Genomic DNA, 24,994 nt, shown 5'->3' with positions numbered 1-24,994 from the left:
CGCTGTCCCGGCCCTCCCGCCGCCCGCCGAGAAGCTCCCTTCCCGCGAGATCCCGCCGGCCGTGCTCTGACAGGGCTGCGGCGCCGGGACCTCCCCTCCGCCGGCGAACCACGGGGCGGAGGCTGCGTCGCCCGCCGGGGAGCCGCGGGGCGAGCGGCCGCCGAGCGGTGCAGCAGCCCCGCGGCCGGTGAGGGGAGCTCCCGCACTGCCCCCTCCGCCGCCGCCGCGCCGAGACGGCGCCGCGCCCCGCCCCGCCCCGCCCCGCGGGTCTCCCCCCTCGCCTCAGCGGCGGAGCGGAGCGGCCGCCGCCCCAGCCGCGGCGGAGTGAATGGGTTGCCATGGCAACTGAGTGAGGCAGGCAGCAGGCCGCCGCGGCCCCAGCCGCCTCCGCTCCTCAGCGTGTGGGCGAGGAGGCAGCGGGCGGCCGCCGGGACAGCCGAAGCGAGGCCGGGAGCGCAGCGGCAGGATGGAGGACGGCTTCTCCAGCTACAGCAGCCTCTACGACACCTCCTCGCTGCTCCAGTTCTGCAACGGTAAGGGCCGGGGCCGACTCCCCGCGGCCGTCCCCGGGGAGCGAAGGGGTCCCGGCGCCCCGGCGGGGCGGAGACGGAGGCCGGCGCGGGGAAGGCAGCGCCGGGAGCGGGCCTGCCTGGGGCTGCCGGCGACGGCTCCGACGCCCAGGGCCGCCCGGCTCCGCGGCGTAACTCGGGGAGAGGAGGAGGGAGGAAACTTCACCCCCTCAGCGTCCCCCGCTATGCAGCGGGAAACCTGCCAGCCCCCGGCAGCCTCTGTGAGGAACTTCTCCTGCACCTCCTCACGGGAATATGTGTAGAAATGTGTGCGTATGTGTATATATATGTATATATTGTGTATATATATATGTATCTGCCTGAGAAGCGATCACCCACCGCTACGTGTCTCCGCTGCGCGTATGCTAACGTGTGTATATATAATACATATACATATATATGTATGTATACGGCCGAGCTGTGAGCTCACGTCTGTGACCCTGAGGCGCGCAGCGGCACGGAGCGGCGGCATCGCGGCGGAGAGAAGCGTCCCGGCGGCGGGCAGCGCGGTGCGGCCCGGCAGGTGTGTCCTTCCGCCCCCTGCCCAGCTCCCCTCCCTCCCTGCCTCCCCGGAGAGCCCACCCAGGGGCTCCCAGCATCTGCGAAGGACAGTTTTTAGGTGTCAGATGCCTGTGTAGAGTTGAGGTAGTTGGCCTGTAGTTACTGATTTTTCTGTTGTGTTTTAAGGTTACTGGCGTGGTGGTGTCACCTGGGTGGCAGTGGCTAGGGAGCTGCTGGGCTGCAGTGACAGGTGGTAAAAAAGAAAGGAGAGGAGCTGCCAGTATCCTCAGAGGTGGTGTTTGGAGTTTGGCCTGCATAGTATTTGGGATTATTCAGCTAGCTGGTGTTTACTGTTATTTGTGGGGAAATAAATCTGGTATCCTGCATGTTACAAAGAATTCTTCATGGTAGACTTTAAGTTCAAAATACCTTATTTTGTTTCTAGTTATTGCTTTTTAGCAATAAAATTCTGAGAATTCATAATCTCCTGTTTCATTGAAAATTGATTTGTGGGTCTCTTATACCTCCAGATTTTAGCAGTGGTCTGGCTTTCTACTGCCATCTGAACAGCTGGAGTCAGGTTCATATTAAATCGCTTCATGACAGCAACTGCATCAAACATAGCTGCCTCTTCTCTTGCAAGAAATGAAGATGATGAGTTTTACTTTATTTTCTTTGTGGTGTGGCACAAGAAAGGGACGGGTTAGTGAAAACCTCTAATACGTGTGGACCTTGAGACTGTGGGAGCAGTTTTTCAGGGCATGATGAGTGGTGCGTGTGGGCTTCGCATTGTGTGATATTCTCAGAGCTCTTCAGGAGAGAAAACTATGATTGTGTACGGGGGTTGTATGCTAATAGCAGATGCCTGTTTTGCCTAAAGTTAATAAATATTTCATTGTAAGTGTTTTCAAAAAGAAAATATAGAGCAATGTATTTCAAAGTTTATACTCTAACCCATTTATAAGCAGGCTGTCTTCCTACCAAAATCCCTGGGCTTTGCTTTTACAGTGTTCATGCTGGTAGCACACATATGGGAACAGTAGGAGTTGCAACACTTTCTGACTAGTTGGAATAAGCGAAGTAGATAATTTCTGAGAACTGTCACTCATGTTGATTTTGTAACTCTGGGCACCTATTATACCTGATAGAACTAAGCCGTACATATTTATGCTGTACATGGGTTTTAAAATCTTAGTTAATCTTTAAGTATTATGTTATAGAATGTGTTACTGACGAGATCTCTTGTCTAGCTGTCATCTCATTGTAGATAGTGAGCTCAAGAACTGTTGTAAACTTGTGTTATTCTGTGTTTATAAAAAAAGGTGGCTTGATTCAGAAGCCTTTGCTTTTATGAGTTAGCCTTCAGTGAGATGAGGAAGAACAAGAGAAGTGGGCCTTTGAATGATGCCTTAAGGTGATCAGACACACATAACCCATGAGGGAAAAAAATAAAGATGGAGGATGCTGATGGGGGTTTTGAGGTTGCAAGAGGAGAAGAAAATTGCTTTACAGGGAGGTGGAAAGCTCTTGCAAGTACAATGGGTAGTATGGAAGATGATGTGAAGTTGGGAGTGGGGCAGGCATGAAGAAGAACCAAATAGAGCAAGCAAGTGGTGGAGATGTGAAGGAAAATGTGACTTTTAATATAGGGTAATGTGAAATACAGAAATGTCTGGTAAGCACTCAAAGTGATCATTGCTGTATGTTGAGAGGCTTTCTGTTCTGAACATAGAAGAAATAAGTTTTGCAAGTAGAGACAAGGTGGAATTTTCTGATAGTCTTGAACTGAAGAAATGATGGAGAGCCTGCCTGGATGTATTGTGTTTGAAAGATCAGGATACAAAGCCTGTGCTCCTGTCCGAACACCTGCAGGTCACCAGTAGGGCGGCAGGTGAGCTCTGGCCTGGGCCCAAGGATTTCTGGTGCTTCCTGGTTCCTTCTCCCTGCTTGGGGTGGGTGGCAGCACAGAGGAGATGGGGCAGGGAGGGACCCGTGGTGAGCAGGAGGTTGTGATGGGAACAAGGGAGCAGGGTCTTGGCTGTTGGAGGACCTGGTTAGAGAGGAAAGAAATAATACAAAGGCAAACTTACCTCAAGCCTCCCTTTATCTCTAGGCAGGGCTCTAGGTTCAGGAGAATAATTTCGGTCTTTAGGTCATCCTATTTTTTTTTCTTCTTTATTCATATGCAGATTTAGTCTACATAGTTGTTTAGTAACATATTTTTATGGTTTGAAATGAGTAAAATTGAAGGAAGGGAGAGAAGAAAGAGGCAAGGAAAATATGTTCATTTGGAGCTGCATGTCTAAAATCTAGGGCAAATATTTAGCACAGCTAATTCAAAGACACCTACTTTCTGCAACTCTGTTTTGCAGAAGAGTAGGGTAGGGTTAGTGTTTGAGAAACGTGTTAATGAACACAAGTGTCAGTCTGAGATGACATCAAAGCAAGAAATACAAACCTGTAATGTGATTTTAGGCAAGTTATTCCATTCTTGTTGCCTTAGTTTCTGTAGTTGTAAACTCAGAGGAGAGTACATACCTACTTTGGAGGGATTTATGGTGTTAGTTTGAAATCTCCCTCTTGATTTTCAGAGGACAGTCTCTCCAGATACAGAAAACGTTTTGCTAGTTCTTGTGCCTATTCTGTTTGTTTGTTTATTTTTAAGAAAGACACTAAAATAACTCCTCTTAATGCCTGTCTAAGGACAATTCTCAACTTACATCTCACTTTCTAGGTAATGAAGAACACTGTTGGTTTATTTTGCATGTTGGAAAGTAAAGCGTGGATAATATTAACCCTACCTGGTTATAGATACCCTCCTTGGTATTGATGTAACTTTTATGTAGTTCTTGGCTAGAAAACCATTATGCTTATCTGCAGACGGTCAGGGTGTTAGTAATGTGTTATTTAAGCTGAACATAAAAGTGGTAGAATACTGATGAGGCAAGACTGTGTGGAGGTTTTTAGTGTCTGCTTAAAAACTGATGGCGAGAGCCATGCTGGACCTCAAACTTTACCAAACAGGGCACGTGCTGGCATTATAGACTAGTGCTTGTCTTGCCTCCAGTATTGAGGTGCCAGAGTGATCAGTAGTGATTACAGACAGGTTGTGGAGGCATGTAGGGTGTGAGCAGAGGTTTGTGGGTCCTCTGACCACAATTGCCTGTCCATTTATAGCTGTAACGATGGCCTAATGATCACGGTCTGCACCACGCTAATGACTGTGGGCAGGGTTATTAGGCATGTAGAGCGTAAAGGATGAAATCTGTGATTCTTGTGCTCTGCAGAATGCCTGTGTGGACTTAGAGAAGTGAGAATTTATGCTTTATTAATTTATAGCTTGTAGAATCTTTTGTATATTCTTCACTTGGCTAGTGGGAAAATTGTAGCTGTCAAATAGCCACTTTTGCAACCACAGATGCCTTGTTTGACAAACTTCAAACATAGAATATCTGGGTAAAGCAGTAAAAAAAGTGTAAACCAAATTCTTTCTTAACAAAATGCATTTATTTTGCAGGGGATTCCATAATATTAATAATAGTAATAGTAATATTAATATTAATTACCTGAAGTGTAATTGCTAGTAGAAAAAACAAGGTGTATCTGCCAATGGTGGGGGGCTTGGAACTAGATGATTTTTAAGGTCTCTTCCAACCCAAACTATTCTATGATTCCATATTATAAGAACAATCATATTAAAATTTTTAAAAAGGCAGAACAATTTAAAAAAAAATGTGTAAAGAGTAGCAGTTCCTTTTCACCCCCCCAACCAGTAAATCATATTATTAAGATTTTCAACAGATAATAGTTTTGATAACTTTCAGTCACTATTTCTTTTAAGTCATGAAAGGTAGATTGTGTGAATCAGTTCATATACTAGTTTTGGTCAGTTTATTTCCAGTTTGAATCTTCTGCTGCTGTAATTATCTACCATTCCTGAAAATAAATTGAATATATGTATTTTTTTTTCTCTAATTCGTGTACCTACAAGTGGAGTGATGCTGTGTTGGTGAGGAAGTGAACGCCACAAACAGGAAACCTGTATGAACAGCGTTATTGTGGCAGTCAACTCTTCTTTCCCATTTGACTCTCACCCTTCCTCTCCCTGACCTTCCCAAATACAACCAGTCACCCTCTTCCTACAGCTGGACCAAAACCGGACAAAATAGTCTGGATTAGAGAAGGAGCAATGGTATGTTGAACCTTACAGTTTTCAGGTCACTAGTTCAAATCTGTTGAGCGTTGGAAGGGACTGTGATTTGTGTTACTGTGATCACTTCCTAGGAATATTGCAGAGTGAAACTGGATTTCACGTGGTTCTCACTGGGCGGATTCCATGTGTATGGAAAGATGTTGCAAGCATGTATGAAAGGATGTTGCCAACGAGTTAATAGTGTTACTTGTGTTTGTTGTTTTTCTCAATAGCCTGTAACAGCAGAGGCAGACGGACAAACCAGCATTTCTCGTGTTTATCTCTAGGCCTGTTCTCTCCAGGCCAGTAGCACGTTTTGGACTGAGGAGCAAAGGAGATGCCCTGCATGAAGCTTCTATCAGTTTGTAGGACAGAGAAGATATTTACCCAGAATTGCTTGAAGAGCATGTTCTTACTTTTCCTTTCATTGAGATGTGTTCTGGCTCTTATAATTGGACTCTTAACATAATACTGGGTTGAACTTTACATTTAGTGTCTGTTTCCCACATTTTGGAGCTATATAGAGTATGAGTTGATTTTTTTAATCAAGTTGCTTCTAGAACTTATCTTCTTCTATCCTGAAATTAAGGGGAGAGATGGCATACAGAAACACATTTTTGTGTGTGTGCAGTAACTGAATGCAGGATAAGTTGGTACACTATGAAATAAAAAATAACTTGCTGTAATGGACACTTTCACAATATTTATTGTTAGCCTACTAAAGCTCAAACTATGATTGTTAATAAGACACTATAGGAGTACAATGAATTTGTTGCTCTTTAATTAGCTATGTATTTCCAAATAATGAATTATTAAAGCTCATTTTAATCATGAATAGCGTTAATTGCAGTTGCTGGAATTTAATACTTTCTTTGCTTTTTTATTTTAAATTAAGCTTTAAAAACAAATGAAAATAGAGATCAGTCATGAGGGAATAATTGGGTGACAGTCAAACCTCAATAGAGAATCTGTGTCAGTGATAGCAGTATGGACAGAAACCACAAGTATCAAGTATTTTATCATGAATAAAACAACATATAGAATTGCAAATTAAAGCATTTGGCTCTCAGCAGAAAAACATGCTTTGTCTGATCTTCAAGGAGTTTTTTAAAAATTTAATAGTACTTTAGAGAGCTGAGAAAATATGTGCTTTAAGTTCTAATTAAGAATAGCAAAACTCAGATTCTTTTACTGAAGCTTAAACCATGTGCAAACAATTCAAATAAGGATGTAAATTATATTGGAAGTATATTATTAAGAAGTGAATACATGAGAAGGCAGTGAGGGAGTACACCAGTCAGTGACATACATTGTAACAGGTTTTATCCTGACTTCCCTTCCATTTCTCTTTTCCTTAGAAATTTAAGATGAAGTTTTTAAAGCTGATGCTGTTCTTTTGTCAAGAGAAATTTTACGAAACTGTAGCGAAGAACCTGTCCTTTGATCATTCAAATCTTGAGGAAGATGTGAGAGAATTAGTAGGAAGGTTGTGTGAAATGGTATAATGACTATATTTTTTTGTGGCATGCTTGCTGTTGGCAAATGACACTAATTGGGCAACCATAAGGAATGGTGAAAGCTTAGAAGGAGTGCAGAAAGACCCATGGAAGATGCTTTTCCTCCATGAAACACAAATTAAAATGTTCGTCCATTACATAATTAAAATGTGGAAGTAGCTCCCTGAGGTTTTTTAGGGAGATGGGGTGGAGATAATGATATGTTAACATGATTTCACTAAATTAATTCTTTGGAAAGTAATTAAGTGAGATTGTCCACACTCCATTACTTCCAAAGAGTAAAATCTGACATGGTCCGTCATTATTTTGTCTTCCTTTGAAATGACAGATTATTGAAAAAATATAATATACTCATTTGAAAACATATCAGAGGTCTCTAGCAGTGTTCTTAGATATTGTGGAATGTAGAAACTACTACTTATCTGAAATAAACACCTCGTGATAAAAGCAGTTTGCATTTCTTAATAGCATAGACCTTGTATTTTATTGTAAACATATGTAAGTTTCCTGCAAAACGGAAAGAAGAAATATTTTTGGTTTTAAGTATAGCTCCTGTAATCTGTTGCAGGTCAATATATAAAACATTGCTACTGGCTTGTAGTCATCTGAGAGTTGTGTGTGAGCAGGAGCCTAAGCCAAGCTTTAAACTGTGAGATTCCTAAGATACAAAATAGATGAACATATTGCAATGTATTAATAGAAAAGACAGAGAAACGATCATTGTTTTGAGATAGTAAAGGCAAATTTTTTTTTAACGAAAATTTTGTAAAGAACCTTGTATTTCATGAAAATGTAATGTTTCTTTTTCTTGCAACTGTGGTGGAAAACACAATAAACAGAAAAAGCTTTTGAGATTTCCTGCTGCAGCTCCTGTACACCCAAGTGGGGATGGCTGTGCAGTGGTGTCTAGAATTTCGCTAAGGCTCTGGAAGGTTTCTGTACCCTGACCTCAGTAGCATTAGGAACAGCTATATATATATATATTTTTTTTTTTTTTTTCTCTTGGCAGGCAGTGTGGAGGGGGAATCATCCTGAAACCTGAGAAAGATGCTGACAGTCAGTTTTATATTTATTTTATGTTTACTAAAACCAATTACCAGTCTAGTACTTCCTTTCCTCTTCCATGTCCAGCATTTCCCAAAGTGTTTTACAAAGACCTGTTGCTGCCTAGAAAGCATCCTTCCAACTCCAAAATGAGAGGCTGCTTTAAACAGCATGCAGGGTCCGGCAGCTGGGTCCTCCTGACCCTGCAGTTGGCACGGAAGGCTTCATGTGTTACACAATGTGGTCCTACTGCTCCACGTCCGATGAATTGCACACAGTGGAGGTGGCTACTGGGAGGTGAGTGGGGGCTGTGGCTTGATGGGTGGTCTGGTTGGGCCACCGCCGGCAACGGGGTCTTTATCTAAACTGATAAAAACCTCACAGGCATTAGCATATCCTGAGACTCAGGCCAGTCTTTTAATCACTGCCTGCACTTCTGCCTTGTCGCCTTACATCTTCCAATTATAGGCCAAAATAATAGGGCAGTGACAGCCAGGACTATGCTCAAGTGATCTGAAAAATCAGGCCATCTTTTTTAGGTTCCTAACTGTGAACGTAAAAATTGAATTTTGAATTGAGTTTAAAGGAGTTCATGTCCATGGATTATATGAAGGATGGATATAAAGCATATTTAAAATAGCTCAATGTAATGCAGTGAACAATTACTGATATGATTTGGGGTAAGAGACAAAATCTTGGTGCAGTGCAGGAGTTTGGCTGCGGACTTAACAGGACTGCAGTTTCAAACTCTGAAAGTGCTCATGGCAGACTTCAGTTGAGCCTAAGAAAATGGGGATTATTAGTAATACTGGCTCTCATAGTAAAAAATATACATCACTGTAATTTAGCTAACTTTGCATAATGCCATGCACAGAGGGAGGTGTGAGGGTAGTGTTTTTCTTTTTCTCCCTTTTATGCTAGACAGCATGTATGCCTGAGATCCCTGTGGTGGCTGTATATCAGTTTGGAAATAAGTAATTTCCTGTGTTCACATGTTTTAATGAACTAATTAGGGACCCTTTGGGACAAAAAAAATCTATACATACATTTTTAAAGTTAAGCATTTATATGTTTTGCAGGGCTTGAGGCCTTTCTCTAAAGAGAAGCAAGAAAAGATCCATTTTTAAAATTTGAGGGTTTGGTGTGTGGTCAGGCAGTGCTGCTGTAGTCCCCTTTGAGAGGTGTTGCCTCCCAGTATCTCATCTCTTACTGTTGCTCTTTCCGATTTGGGAAGGAATATGGTCAGTACACTACTCCTGAAAAGTGGCTTACTTGTTCCACTCTGTTTTGCTTTAGAAGAGGTTCTTAATATCGTGAATAAGGGACTACAGGACTTCTGTTAGGCTTGAGCACTTCTGCAGGTCTGAAGATTTATTAATGGTTTGTTTATCAAAAAGCTGATTATGGTCACTGATCACGTACAGAACTGAAAACTAAAATATTGACTTCTTTTGGGCAAAGATTAACAGATAGGACAGAACTAAAATCAAGGTTTTACAACAGCTCTGCTTTATTGAAGGATCCAAGCCCAGTTATTGTGAAGGTGCTGGGGCAGATATGACCATAGCAGTTTACCTGGCCTTTTCATTATTTAATAGCTCAGTGTTTCCATCTCTGTTTTTAAAGCTGAATAACCAAAACCCTTAATATTTGTATCTTGCTTATGGGGCTCCCTGCCCACCCTCTCCCAGTATGATTGATAACTGTATGGTGGCTTTTGCTCAGATTGGTTTTGTTACATTTGACAGTCTGTTATCTGAAAGACGTAGAATAAGCGTGTTATCTGCACAAGTTTGAAAATAAATGTTTCTGACTTATCACACCAGTAGTCTTTCAGAACAAATTTACGGCTGAATTAAATCATGAGTTATTTGAAGTGTATTTCAGCTTTCTTTTATGACCTGAGTGCTTCGTTTTGGTTTTTGGAAACCGTTAAGAAACTGAGTCGTAGGACTAGATGTCCAGCTGTGGAATTGAAAAATGTTTGCTGTTCTGTTAAGTGAATGTTTTTTTAACTAAAAGTCATGGAAGCTGGAAAATATGTTGTTGCTATGGTCTCCCAAGAGCAATATATCTGTATCTACTCAATTTTTATGGAGTTCACGGTTGTAAGGCATTAAGGTGAAACTTTACAGCAGTGAACAGAGTAGTGTGATTTATTCCAGCATTGTCTCGTGTAAATTATTTGAGAAATTCCATTCTGTAGCTGTCATTCCCAGGTAGGACACTCATGCTGGGACCCTAACCGTTTACATGAAGACATACCCCTGGGTGATTGATATGCTTATTTCTAAAATTTGTTTAAACAGGGGGAGTCAATACCAGGGTAACCTACCACTTTCACCCTTCTCCTCCCCCAGGGCAAAGCTAAATTTAGAGAACCCTTTCTCCTTTTATCTGCTTCTTTTCATAACATTTACCTTGTTTCTGATGCATATTGATATAATAAAATAATTCTCACTGCTAACTTTGAAGATGAGTAAGGCCATGTGATAATGTTTCAATGTTTTCAATTAAGTAAAAGAATACAATGTAACATAGATGGGGGAGACTGAATAAAGGGATGTTAAAGATGACAGACTGGGTCCTTCAGATATTCTGTCGTAAGAGGGTGTATAGGGTTGCTTAGGAGTAAAGGTTAACAAACCAGAGAGCTGTGGGAGCTGGAAGATCCTATAAAATTCAGGAGGCTGAGGTTAAGTGGATTCTGGTCTCTGGGGCAAACCTGATGCCCCCACCGCAGCCATCCGTTCCCATTTTTAGTCTGCAATAGCTCAGGCAGATAAGGTGACATGCACCGTGCGGCTGTTCAGTAGGGTGTCACTTCTCCTTCCCTCTCTTGCTCTCGGTGGTTTTACCTACTCAACACTTGACAGAATAATTTGTCAGAGTTAATTTAACATGCTAACTCAAGAGAAAACAAAAAAATAATCTGCACAATGTTTGTATGTGGTACTTTGGTTTTGCTTTTGCTGGGTTAGTTTTCTGCTGGGTTGGAGAATTAAATCAGCTTCCAGAGGCAGCAGAAGATACACAGTAGGAGTAGCAGGTGCTGCAGGCAGACCAGGGGCTTCTAGATTGGCCATTGTGTCTTGTGGAACTGGACCCTTGCTTTTGTCATTGCAGCTGCTTGTGGCACCATGTGTTGTACAGCATCAATATATTAATCCGAGTTAGAAGTGATACCCATCTGGTTTGTATTGTAGCATGTAGAGGTGATCCCCATTTTTTCTGTATTGTGCCAGGCGTGATGGAGGCAAGCAAAGTTTTAAAACAATGTGTAAGGCAATACAGGAGAGAGGCAACCGGCTGCTAGAAGACTGTAATGAAGAGGAAAAGTACTTTTTGATGGCTACAAATATGATTTATAATTGAATTAAAAGTTCACAGAGGTGGAAAATTACATATGCATAATTTCATTTTCAATGCAGTTACCCATTTAAAGCAGGGTGGACTAACATAAATTTTTTACCATTGCGATTCCTGCATTTCTTTGGTGAATGTTTAGCTTTTGTGGTTGCTTTCATGTATCTGTGTGTAATTTTTTTTTTTCCCCCCTCCCCTCCCTGGAAGCTATGAATCTCAATAGTTTTTTATAATTCTTCTTATGTTCTTTGCAGAATAAGACATCACATTTGATTCTAAAAATATCATAGCCCAGGCACATAGGTGTACTCATAATATTTTAATTCCTTATTGCATATCGCCTCCTTTTTTGCTTGCACTTTACAACATTGTAACTATGTGTTCCTTAGAAATTTTACTTTTCCCTCAAAAGTACAAAATAAAATTCTATTAAAAGAACAAAGATCTTTCTGATGTTTTCTTTCTTAAGAGCATACTGGTTTCAGGGGCATGTTGATCAGGTTATTCCACAACTTTGCAGGAAATGGTATACCCTAAAACCAGAATAAATCAGTAACAAATATCATCAGTGTGGTGCTGCAGCTCCATTCTCAGAACCAAGTGTGGCTGACTGCAGCTGAAGCATTTCTTTTGGTTACAGCAGACTCATCGCAAGGACAAGAGGAAGATCCACAAGATCTCCGTGTGTTGAGGAATTTAAACGGGAATACTCTTGCAGGAGCTAGCAGTCATTTTAATCTCGTTGAACTTTGGGTGTATGACAGTGAGACTTAGTGTCAGATGTTTGGGAATCAAAATTAGAAAAGAATTGGAAGGGGAATATCTGTACAGAGGAAAGAGAGATTCTCTGAGAGTGGGCAATGTACATTTCTGAAGAGCTTTTCGTCTGCATTGGAGGAAGGCCTGGATTAAGAGCCTTGCACTGAGGAGAGCAGTTGTGTGTCCCATTTTTTTTTTACACTTCTTCGCTTCCAAAACGTTGAAGTAAGCCTAAAGCAGCTTCAGTGATTCCTGCAAGGCTCTGTAGGATTTTGCGAAGCCCAGAAACCATTTGGTTGATGCTGGATTATTAACCCTGGTGGCTATGAATCAGCAGTTTATGAGAAATTTGTGTGCACATCATTCCAGGAGGGTGTAACTTCAGGGTTTTTCTTCCTTTCCAATTTCATTTTTGAGTTTTTAATTTTAAAAGATGCTTAGCCTGGGGGAGCCCCATGAGCATTTTGCTGCTTCCTGAATTTGGCAGTTGCTTCTCTCAGTTTCAGTCTCCAGGCATGTGCGATGTGAAGCTTTGAAGTAGCTGCTGCCTGGCTGAAACCTCTCTGGGAACTTGGAGAAGGATAATAAAATTTGTGCTTTTGACACTTCTTTCCATCTTGTAGATATTTTAACACAAGAATAAATGAAATGATTGATTTTTAGTAGAGACCCTAAAATTACACAATTGCAAAGACTCTGTATCTTTTGTGATTTGGTTTTAATTTGGAACAATTGCTTAAAGTCAATGGTGGGGAAAACCATTTATATTTTTGTCAGTTTTAATATCTAGCATTAGGAACTGGTTAATCCATATAAGAACTGGAATGTGAGATTCAAGCAGGGTTTGTTACAGTCCAGTTTTCTTAGATGATGCCCCATGGACCACTGACAAGTACCAGAAAAGGTGAGGAAAGAGATTTGGGGAAAAAAAACCACAGGCTTTTGGATCCTTGTAGTTCTGGTTGTACACAGTGTCTGTCAGTCCCACACTGAGCTCAGCAAGCAAACACTTGCAAAGTCCTCTTTGCGTTCACCTTTCCTAGCAAGGTTCTTTAGATGCTACCTTAGCACTGCTCTTGTACTTCCTCCAACAATAAAATAGCTCTAGGCTACCTTCTCCTGGCTATTCCTAACTTTTTCCAGTCTGGCTCCCTTAAAAAGAAGTGTCTTGAGGGAGTGAAATAGAAGTAGGACAAATACACTGGGAGGTGGATAAAAAAGATATTTCAAACATCTTGACTGTGGCAGGGTGAAAGTCTTTCTGTTGGGGTGTTCCCAGCTGTGGCATGGGGCTCTTCCTGCACTATGCAGGTTAGTAGTAACTCTGATCACTAGATTTAGCATTGGCTAAAATATATACAGTGATTTAAAAACCATTAGTGTTATGCACCCATTGCTGGGTTTACCACGCGCTGTGGGTTCATCTGCTGCAGAGACCTGAGCAGCATGGGCAGTCTGGGGCACAGCGCCTGTGTGACAAGAGAGCTGCCCTGTGCTGCTCTGCAGAGGCACCAGTGTTGTTCAGACCGAAGTTTGTTTAATTCATTTGAGCTGTTTGCTTCTGTGTTGAGCGAGGCAGCTTGTTTGGGTTCTGGATCAAAGTCGTTTAGTCAGCCCTTACTGATCCCTGATGTTCAGCAGAGTGAAACCTTGTTTTGTAAGCGAAGGAAAAATAACTGTTGTCATGACTTCTGTGCACTGTGGAGGCTTTATCATTACTGTAAATGTAGTAGCAAGCTTTTTAGTAGAAACTTCATTTACCTCAAACAATGATGTAAATGATCTGTTTTTACTTGCTGTTTGTTGTAGTACCTTTTGTTCTGCTGCATAGAAATGTATTCGGTTTCTCTTGTACATAATCATTTATTGTACTAAAATGAATGTTAGACCTCTATAAAAATTTTAAATCATTCTGTGTTGGAAACAGCAATTCTGTGACTCCCTTGACAAGTCAGTAACTTGCACAGTTGTGAAATCTTTCCTCTTTTTTTCAATTATGATTGGGAAGAATTGACATGTTGTTGCTCTTATGAGTCCCTGTTACCTGTCCTTTAGCGAGCTATGGTTAAGAGCTGCATACTAAACCTCAGTTATTGCATGTTGCAATCTGTATGAGCTGAATTCCCACATGCACAGCTGTGGGAGTGAAAACATGAGGCAATCAAATAAACTCAGTCCTTCAAGGCTCCCCCCAAGGTGGCTGGTGCAGAGTGCAGTGAAGTCCAGGGAGTTCTTATGACCTTTTGTAGGGAAACCTTGGGAAATAAATGAGCATTGTTAAAGTGACTATGTCTTTCAGAATTTTTGATATTTTTTTTTCCTGTCATGATAAAAGTAGCAGCTTAAAAAAAAAAAAAGCTTTTGACACTTTTGACAGGCTTCCACATGATAATTAGATAGTAAAAAGGTGTGGGTTGGCAAGGCATTAGATATGAATGATATACAAGTTCATATGCGTTTTTCTTTAAGCAACATTACGCTGAAGATGAATCATTCTGAACAGTTGTGTAAAGCAGAGGTTTTAAAGTGAAAACGGGTTGTATCCCTTTGAAATAATCCAACGGAAGCTGGAGAAACCTACTGGTACTCTCATTTCTATTTCTGAATAACTCCTTTGTCTAGGTAAGAAGTTCTTTACAGTATATTATGCGCATAATCTTAGAACTGTGCATTAACTTCCAGTTACATCCAGTGTCTTACTCACCATCAAATTTACTTTCTGTAATAGTAACCTTTTTCTTTCACTGTATATTCTGAGCATTACCCTTCCTCCTTTGCATCCTGTTGAGGACACAGGAAGGAATGGTTGAAGAAGATGGGTTTGTACTTTGTATTGAGGAGGAATGGACAGAGGGAGGGAAGATGAAGCAGGGCCTTGATGCAGCTATAATGTATGAATTTAATAATTAGTCCACAGAAAAATGGATTATGGGGAGATATTCACAACGTGGAAGAAAACACATGGCATTTAGTATTCCTGTAGGATTTTGGGACATCCAACTTAATTTGGCAGAGCATCATCAGGAGGTCAAAGGGAGTGGTGGCAGCAGAATTGGGTTCAGGCAGTGCCACCTGCACCCTGTCCTGCCACGTTTCTGGCAGCATGCTTTGGGGTTTGTGCATGTTCTGGGTGCTGTGCCTGCTGGGAGCCTAACTCATACTTTCCACGTCCATACTGGATCCCTGGTCCTTCCCATGAAAAACAGGGACCCACTCCTGCCTGTGGAATCCCCGAGCTCCTGGCCCAGCCGTGCTGCTGGGTCTGCAGGAACTGCTGTGGGGAGGCACTCACCATGTGCCCTGGGACCGCGACTCCCTAGTGCTGCTCACAGAGCTGTTTGTGTTGCGGGGATACGGGGCGATCTCTTCCATAAAGTGAGCAGCAGTCACAGCTGACCACGTGGTGGGGACTTGTCCATGGGCAGTCAAGAGGTAGTGGTGAGGTCATGCTGCCAGTTTTTAGTTACAATTTGCTCTTCAAATTGCTAGCAGCATTTTTATTTCTTGAGAGAAAGTCAGAGTGAGTTCTGGAGGACTCAGCACTATCAGGGAGACCATTTTCCCCACCACACTGCTGCTCTGTCTGATTGCCAGGCTGCAAGTCTTTCAGAAATCAGGTGTGAGCTGCCAAAATAGCAGATGATGCTTCTGCTGTTTGTACTGTGGTCTCTCAGCACTGGTGTTAATGAAGCTTCAAGCACAGGTCTCAGCAGCACAACTGAATGTCCTCCAGCTCTTGCCCCATCAGACTGTGTAGTCTTTGGCCCAACAGAACAGCTAAGGAGACGTTGACTGTAGACTGCAGGGGTAGGACTGGGTAGATTTTTGCCTATGATGGACATAGGGGCCCTCTTCCACTAGATCAGGTTGCTCAAAGCTCTGTCCAACTTAACCTTGAAAACCCTTAATGATGGGGCTTCTCTGGGCAGCCTGTTCCAGTGTCTCACCAGACACTGAGCAGGTTGAAGAGCAGAAGCCTTGAGAACCTGCAGCATGAGAGTGTAGTCCCTTAGAGAGTTTGTGAGGAAATGCAGATTTCTTGAATCTTGTCTCTACTCCGCTGTAGGCAGGTGTCTATGAAACATAATATTTTTTTTTTATCTTCTGGTACAGATCCATGGATTCTAATGCACTCTCATTGCTGTCAGTTGTTTCTGTGGAAGAAGTAGCAAGCAGATAGAAAGTTCCAACACCTCTGGAAAAATTGGGAAAATTATTAAGCTTTCCTTTTTAAGCTCTGGGAAGTCAGAATATATTCGAACTAAGGCTGCATAATGAACCTTAAAACAAAACTGGTTTATTCGTGTGTTACAATTTTTTTTTAGTAACTTCATCAGCCCCTATAATTTTCATAGGAATAGTGCCTCATTGTGCCTCATTCATTTCACAAGACAGATTTTCCCTGGGTCAAATAGATCCAGTAAATGTATTTAAAGTGGATTTGAAATCCAGTAAATGTAAAGCCAGTAAAGTTGATATCCAGTTCAAAAGCCTCTCATTTTCTGGCAAGGAGAGCTAGTAAGGCATTGAATTACTTGCAATACAGTAAAAAAAAAATATATAAAAATTAATAATATTTTTCTAGGAAATGTTCTTTTTTTTTAAAATAAGTAGGGACATGGGAACTATCACACTCTGTGAGTGACTGTTCATAATATATTTTTCAGTAAAATACTTGTGTGGGTTGCTTTTACTTGATAGTGTACTTATGAAGCTGTCTTGTTTCCATTTGGAAAACAAAACAAAACAAAAACAAACAAAGGAATAAGCCAGAGAGGTATGGATAGAATATCATTGCTGGGGTGTGTGACGACCTTGCCTTGGTGGTTCTTACTGCTTGAGTGTAACAGGGAAGGCCTGGTCAATCAGACTGTTTTTCATTTATCTTAATCTTTTGACCTTTCAAATATGAAAAGCTTGGTTTTGGTGAAGAATCAAAATTTGGAAACTGTTTGTTGCAAATAAGGTGATTGAGCTTGAGGAGTTGGGTCACTGACCCGGGGAAGCTGTAGCTGTGGGGCTGAGATTTCACTGCCACGGAGAGAGCCTGACATCTGGGGTGTTTCCGAAGTTGTGTTAAATATTGGGAATATGACCTTCTGATCTGTGTATCTTACCTTGTGATTGTTTATTATATTTGTGTCTTTTACGTAGTTAAGTATTTACATGCTGAGCTTTTCTGTACTAGACTTTACTCTGTCTGCCATTTGCAAAACTGAAGGGTATTTTGAAAAAGGTGTCTCCTGTTTGCCTTGTCTGGCTTACAAAATGGATGTGGTGTGAGCAGATATTGTTTTCTGAACTATCGCTTCACTGCAGTGGGGCGAAATGTTTTCCAGTCAGTTTCAGCCTTTTTCCCACCTCTCACAAATCCTATCGATTTCCAAGTTCAGTTGCTCAGCTTGCTGCCCATGGAAATTGCTGCTCTGTGCTGCATTAAGGATGTTCACTATACCTAGGTGCCATTGTGGGCAAGTCTTGTCCCTGAAATAATCTTTATGCATTTGGAGACTGGTAATTTGTGTTCAGGACCATTTTTAGAAATGTACCTGTTTGAATCATAAATAAAGATTTTAATGTTAAATGGTGTCCTGGCATGTATTTAATTTGACTTATGAAGTTGTAGCCTACAAAAAAAAAAAAAAATATTAAAGAGGGGAAGATAAGTAAACAAAAAAATTCCAGTGTCACAAGTGAGAACCCTGAAAATATTACATGAATGTAGTTCAAGTGGCTGTAGTTGCCCTATCTTGTGTCTGTATAGTTGGATACAGAGGTCTGGCTTAAGTGAGGTCCCTCCACATCCCAAGCTAAGAAAGCATAAGTGAACCTTTGCCCTAAATCTCTATGGTCATATTTGCCTTAAAAGTTTGTCTTTGCCGGTAGACTCTACCTTATCATGAAGGTCACAGCTCAGATGCTTGGTAGTCATGGGGCAACAAGAGCTCTGTCAGCCTGGCTTTCTGCAGGGTTTGTTGGCACTAGTACTTCAGTTCAGTGCCATGAGGAGATGACTTTTGGAAAAGGCTTTGCTCTGCACAGCCTGTGCCCATCTACTCTCTCAGGTAAAACTCATAATGGAGAAGTCCTGACTGCTGCCAGAAGGAAAACAGTCCCAGAAAGTCCTTGAGGGAGAGGAACCGTCATGAGCCGGGCTCTGCTTGGACCTTCGCCTGGCCTTGTTCCCAGGCAAGGCCGGATCAGGCCTCTGCTGTCTGCTCTCCCTTTTGCTAAGGACTCTCTGTGTAGCCTTGGGGAGATATAATGCTGCATCAGTTGATCAAAGCATATCTGTAAACTTTTTTTAACAAACATGAAAGCTAGAAAATAGATTAGCTCTGTCTCCTCCTCCATGCAAACCCGAATCTCTTTTAAAAATAGGCCACGTGCCCATCATCGTAGCATTGCCAAATGCTGGGGAGGACGGGGCCAGCCTGGGACTGCAGCTCCTTTGCTCCCGGGGCGGCAGGACCACGCTGGCGTCATGTGCCGGGAATGCCATCGCAGCTGGTGAGATGTGTGACAGTGCCACGCACCCCACCGTGGTAAAAATAAGAATATGATCTCATGCTAGGGAACCCAGTTTAAAACAAAAAGAATGCGAATTGTGTTCAGTTAGAGGAGCTGCATTTTAAACCAAATAATTTTTCAAATTATGTATGTTTATCTGTTTCCTGAAACAAACCTGAAATAATTTATTTGAGTTTTTTTAAGGGTAGGGAATCAAGGGATTTTCTTCCTTCTCTGTGACCTAAAAAGCCCTAAAGCAATCCTTTTCCTGGTTATTACCAGAACATTTAACACTCTATCAAATATAGTGTGTCTGGCTGTATTTAAGTCCTTGGCAAGGGCAGTTTGTTCTTTCTGCATTAATGTCAGTAAGAATATATATATATTTTTTTTTTTTCTGGAGAGTGGAAATGTGCGATCTGAAGATTTTAGAATAAAATAATTATATTACTTAGCTTAAATTATTGGTTTAGCATAATTTTAAATGGGAGCTTTAATGTCTATCAGTATTAAATGAAAGGAAGACTTAACCCTAATTGAATACAAAGATGGACAATGTGGTACAATTTCCAGTCTGTTGGCATCCTGTATGCTTTTTTTCCCTCTCCCATCCAAGCAAGGGTGTCACTAGTTAATTCAAGTACTTCTCACGAGCACTAGATTAACTGGGAATAGTGAAAAAAATCGTACATTACTGTGAAAGGCAGTTCTGAACAAGACAGGTTTGAAAAGAAGACTTAAAATAGTTTTCTAAATTTGTAAGAATTTTTTTCTTTTAAATATTTAGATCATGATTTGTCTTTGTGACAACCTGTAATGAAGCCTAATGTTATACTGTATTAATTTCAGAAACTAAAATATTCATGAGGTACAGAGTTCTGGAAAAAAGTCAGGCCACTGCTCGAAGTGAAGCCGTTAGCTGAGAACAAGAAACCGGAGTTTGTGAAAGTGATAAATCTGCTTTTGACATCAATAACCCCTTCTGCAGATGCAGGAGGAATGTTTTGTTCTCTTTGTATTATGTTGTTTACTTTTAGTATACAATAAACAATTTGAAAATCTGATAAGCCTTTAAGAAGTGTAAATGCAGAATATTTGGTGGGTGGGTTATATCTTACAAATAAATGCTACTGATTAGAGGCGAGATTTTCCAATTCATAAATTCTCCAAGGATATGCTTATGAAATAAGGCAAAACACAAAGTATTTCTAATGAAAAATTATGGATTTCTTGCTATTGATATAGTCTCAGTTTTAGTAAATCTTTCATTTCATAAGTGGAAAAAGTGTTTTATTTGCTTATGTATTTGTGAAGTTTAATAGTATTTTCAATTTGATTTTTAAGACCTTATGCATATATTATTATAATTTTCATTAAAATGCAGATTATAAGGAATTGTAGGTTAGAAGTTAATGAGTGAAGTAAATTTAAGTATCACTTGTCATTCTAATATCAAATACATAAGGGAAGAAATGTGTGCTAACGTAAGTAGTTTCTTAAGTGTTTGTATAGTGCTATCTCTAATGTAACGTTAAGGCTACATTTAATTGTAGATCGACTGGTGGCTGATAGTTTTTGTGGTTTCTTGCTAGTGTGGATCAATATTTCTCTAGGAAAATAACTGAAGAAGTACGCAACAAACAAAATAAAATACAAAAGGTTTGTAATGCATTATCACAGGCTGACATCAGTAACTTTTAAAAGATGTTTTTAATCAGTTTTCTTGCCATTTAAATCTGTCCTGACTGCAAGTTAAAGTAAATCTTTCTGTTTACTTGCATACGGCATAGTTGAAGAATCCAGTGGAGACATCCAGTTTTTTTAAAGGCAGTGAAAATATGTTGAGCTAAGTTCCTTTCTTTACAAGTTTGTGTTAGGCTGTATCTCCAGCTTCTTTACTGGGCAGATCCTGTGGTGTCACTTCTCTCCAGCCGATGTCCTTGTGTTAATATTATGCTACAGGTCGTCTTCTTTTCTCCTGGCTTTTGTTCACGATTTCTTTTTCTTATGGTACAGACTGTTCCCAGCATAATGTGGAGGAATGATAACTTGTTAAAACATTTTCTATTGATTTCTATGCACAACAGAGCTAGCACATTAAATTGTGAAGCATTTACATTGATAGACCTCTTGTGGGGAAAATTCCTCTAATTTATTGATGTGTCAAAAATTTCCTCCATCTTCCACTTAAGCACTATTGGAGAAGATAATTTTTAACTAGTTGATATCTGAATAGAAGCTCATCTACCATCTGCTGGGGAAAAATAGTAAACTGCTGGTTATGGCCTGACAGCCACAGGCAGGTCAAGGGCACATGCTTCTAATTTTGCTACAGTGATTGCTGACTAATTATCCACAAGGAACTTTCTGAGAATTTTCTGCTAAGATAATTTTCTCCTTTCCATCTTGTTAATGAATACAGTGCACCCCTCTGTGAGGCTCTGAGTGATGATTGCTATTATGGATTTATCCTTTGAAATTCTGCTTCTAATTTTATATTGCCCGTCTTCAAATTTCTAGTGGTAAAACTGTAAAAGGACAAGTTATTCCTCAGCAAATGTTGGGAAACACAGTAATAAGATTTTATAAATACTGAACTACAATAGCTGTATTAGAGAAGGGAAAATACTGTTCACAGAAATAACCATCTGTAGTCCATATATAGTAGAATAAGAAATATTTGGATTACAGGATTTTTTTAATTAGAATGGTTTTGAAGCGATCTGCTCTCACAAGATGATGCTTTACATTACTGTCACTGTGGTCCCTTTCAGATCACCTGTCTCGTAGGTTCCCAGTGCAGCCCAGAGTACGACAATGGGGGATGTGTGGGACAGAGTTGTCCTCTTCCCGGTTCCTCCTACACACACATACCTTGTGAGGACATGGAAAAACTAATCTGGTCTGTTCAGATTACTTACCGTGAGATGTACCTGATTGTACCGAACTAGGCCATCTCCTTGCAGTGTTAATCACTCTTATCTTAAGTACATGCATTAGAATAGGGATTGAACTGAAAAGTTGTCCTACCTGTTCAGAGACTGTATGCGCATATACACACACGTAAGCTTATAGACAGGCATGGTATTGTTTCTATAGCTATCAGGTTTAAAGATTAGATGTGATTTCTTGTTCCTCACAATCAAAGCTTTCCAGCTGAAAAAGCATATATGGTGTTTGCACTTTTATCCTATTATGTATACTTTTATAATAAAACACAATTAGAGGATTTGACATAATAAAGGACATTCCTTTAGTGTTCAGCTGGCAGCTAGTTTTGATTGCTAAAACTTCAGGTAAAGCAACATGCTTTTAGGCTTCTAAACATAGTTAAAAATTTTCGTCTGGTTTTTCCCTTACCACACAAAATAACAAGATTAAATAGGATAACATTTTTTTTAGGCCTTAAATCCACTTGCTTCTCACAGTGGAAAACTCTAATCTGGTCAAATCAGGGTCTACCAGACTAGTGCAGTATGTACCAGACTTTATGATAAGCTGTTGCCCATATGTGTTGTCATTGTCCCCAGGAGACAAGCCTGGAAAGCTGCTGCTGTGTTTCAGGTACGGTACAATGTTTTGCATTAGAAAACTGGATGGAGGAAAGATATTTAGTCTGTGAAATACTGTCGACACTAATCTTTTAAACAAAGGAGCTTGGTGTGGCATTGTCAAAGGAAACTAAACCTGCTGTTTTATTTTCCCATTGTTCTCTTGCACAGAGGATCTTTTGGTCTGTAAATGACTGCTGACATTATGCCACAGAAGTTGCTACAAGGAGAATACTCGGTACTTTCCAGATCCTGCATCTAACCCTGGCAACGGTGTCGTGGCTGCATTCCCCTGTTTATGTACCACAGTGAATTGCTTGTGTTCATTTTGTAAGGTTTTAATTTTAAACCTTGGACTGTTGTCTCTCTTCCTAATTCTCCTTTTTCTCTCAGTTACTGTTAATTCAGACAAACGATATCCATCCAAGGTTGTCTGGCTGACTTCTGTGCCCTGAACTCGAAGATGCATGAAATGAAGCAAGAAGGGAGGACAGGATTTTGAAGATGTAGGAGATGCCTGCCACAGAGGGATTTTTTTCTGCACTGTTAGAGTTTCAAGCTAAACAGATGGCATTGCGAGAGGTGAAGCGGAGAGGTCACTTGAAAGTTAGTGTTAGTGTGACTCCCAGGGAGCCGCAAGAAAATAGTTTAAGTAACTCAATTACTTGCATGAGATACCAGTGATGATGTGGGCGGAAGGGGAGGGTGCCAAATGTGTACTGAGTGAGTTGGGCTACATCTGACAGTTTTGCAGAGTTTGTGGAGCCTGGAAAACATGGGCCTTTTTGGCTGGAAAAGTGTTTCTGGAAGTGTAGCATATTCAGTGTTATTACCTGCTCGGTAGTATGCTGCGTCAAATCCAGTCTGTAATTCTCCCTATCTAAACTCAGCTGTGGGATTGTGCTTTTTGTTTCCATATTTTTTACTAAATGCAACCCTTAACTTTCTCTCTGCTGGTGGGTTCTGCTGTACAGTTGTTTGTGTGCTGGAGGTGGGGAATTCCTGTCTGTCCATGTGCGTGTTTCGTAAGGCTCTAGTAGCGATGCTGGAGTTCAGAACATTTTTCAAGGAATGTAAATACTCGTACCAATTAATTTCGGGAAAAGCGCAGAGAATTACATACTTACTGATATCTCTCAAGGACGGAAAGCATTCCTACCAGTTGAGTTCAGCTCAGGCTTGTTGGCACAGTCTGTCAGAAGAACATCTCTGTGTGCAGGTGATGCTGCCATCTCACTGCCATCCTTTGCCGTGTTTTCGATCACGTGGGTTATCTTTGATTTCTGCCACAGACCACTGCTGGAATTTATCATCGCTACAAGGTTTAGATTTTCCTTTCTCATGTCCTGCAGAATGTTGAAATTCAAGGACAGCTTTGGCCAGGACTGTAAGATGCTGCTTTTAATGAGTACTGTGTCTAGCAAGCATATCTCCAATGTGCTAGGTACTTTACAGACATGAAATACACAGTATACACGCTAAAAGATTTGGAAGTGCTTAATGTATCATTTGATCCTGCTAATTGTTGCTGCAAAGAGGCAACGTACTGATTGAATAAACTCTTTTTTTCTTTTCTTTTCTTTTTTTTTTTTGCCAGTCTTTCCAGACTCAATATCTAATGTTTCCACTAATTAATCAGCTGCCACGGCCAGAGCTGGACAAGACAACATTAATGTCTGCATAACGTAAAGGTGGAATATGTTTAATGAAGTCATTCTTTGAGGAGGGTGCAGGAAATGCCAAGCCTCTATTAATTTTAGCTTTTTAAATTTGTATTTTAGTACTGTGTAGAAAAAGAATGAATAATATAGAGCTTACTTATTTTGAAAACTTATAGACATTAGACAATGCAAAAATACAGGTAGTTTCTTTTTGGGGGAGGAGGGAAGGAGGCAGGGGAGGACTGTGTAGTTCCTCTCCCCCCCCCACCAAAAAAAAGAAAGCTATTAATTCTGGGAGGTCTTCTATTTTCTACACCATTAATTTACAGTTCAGATGTATGTTTTCCAGCAAGTAAAATCTATAGAAAATAGTATGCATTTTAATATGTTTCTCTTTTATTAATAGTTTAAGTATGGTATTTTTCTTTAGCCTACATACATTGAAATAGTATGGAAATCATTCTTGTAAACAGCGTCCATGTCCTGCTGTTGGCTTTGCTTTGGATGTTTCCTCACATTCGGCTGAGTTCAAGTAATAAATTGCTGAAAAACTGGAAGGCGCTCTGGAAGCAGATTAATCATCTGACTCAGTATTGTCTTTTAGTTTGCCACAAGAAATCTTTCCAATCTATGAGATCATGGATTAGCCAGTTGGAAAATTTAAAGAGAGGCATGAAGAACATTCCCTCTCTGCCTTCTCTTTGAAACCTACAGAATCTCAGCAAAGCATAAATGACAAATAACTCTTCTTTCCAAGCTTTACTTCAAATATGTATTACAATGAAAAATCAGGCATCTGAATTGATACCTTCTTGTTTTATCTAATTTTGGACTTTGTAGGTGGCATTTATCTCATGAGATGTAGCTTTACATCTTTGAGACAGTGATTTAGACTTGCATTATAATCCATGAAAAGAAATCAACACTTGTAGAATGTGATTCACTTCAGATTTCTGAAAACAAGTTGCATAAATTTCACTTTAAGAGTCCTTTTTCTTCCCATGGAAAAGAAAATAGGCAATTATTAATTCTAACATGCTATTGATGTAGGTGATGCAATGTTCTGTCTGTCCATGGGCAGAAATAGTGGCAGTGACTGATAAGTAGATCTAATGCTTCAAGGCAAATGGTTGGGATTCATGGTCTCCTTCAAATGCCTTTCAAGGTAGTGAACATCTGTGGGGTTTATGACAACTAGATTGCAAAGAGGTCACCCAATCTAAGTATATTGACAATGTTAAAGGAGTAGTATGTATTGGCAGAATGGTATTCTTATTATATTGTAAAGCTGTATGGTAATGGTTGTGTATTATTGCTGCAAATT

At 40.6% G+C, this 24,994-nt stretch overlaps 1 protein-coding gene across 4 annotated transcripts in view; it reads left to right on the top strand.

The window, feature by feature from the left end:
* Nucleotides 1-466: 466 nt before the first annotated feature.
* EML1 (EMAP like 1) overlaps nucleotides 467-24,994 on the top strand; it is a gene marked incomplete at both ends in the record, with an annotated part of 81,319 nt that continues 56,791 nt past the window's right edge. For all 4 annotated transcript variants that reach the window (XM_080344906.1, XM_080344905.1, XM_080344904.1 and 1 more), the window contains one exon: nucleotides 467-533. In XM_080344906.1, the coding sequence (XP_080201032.1) occupies nucleotides 467-533 (67 nt within the window). The remainder of the gene's footprint in view (nucleotides 534-24,994) is intronic.

The sequence above is a fragment of the Nesoenas mayeri genome (genome assembly GCF_963082525.1).
Source record: "Nesoenas mayeri genome assembly, chromosome: 5".
Taxonomy (NCBI): Eukaryota; Metazoa; Chordata; class Aves; order Columbiformes; family Columbidae; genus Nesoenas; species Nesoenas mayeri.
Note: the sequence above shows the minus strand (reverse complement) of the source record. Positions and strands in the feature narration are given on the sequence as shown.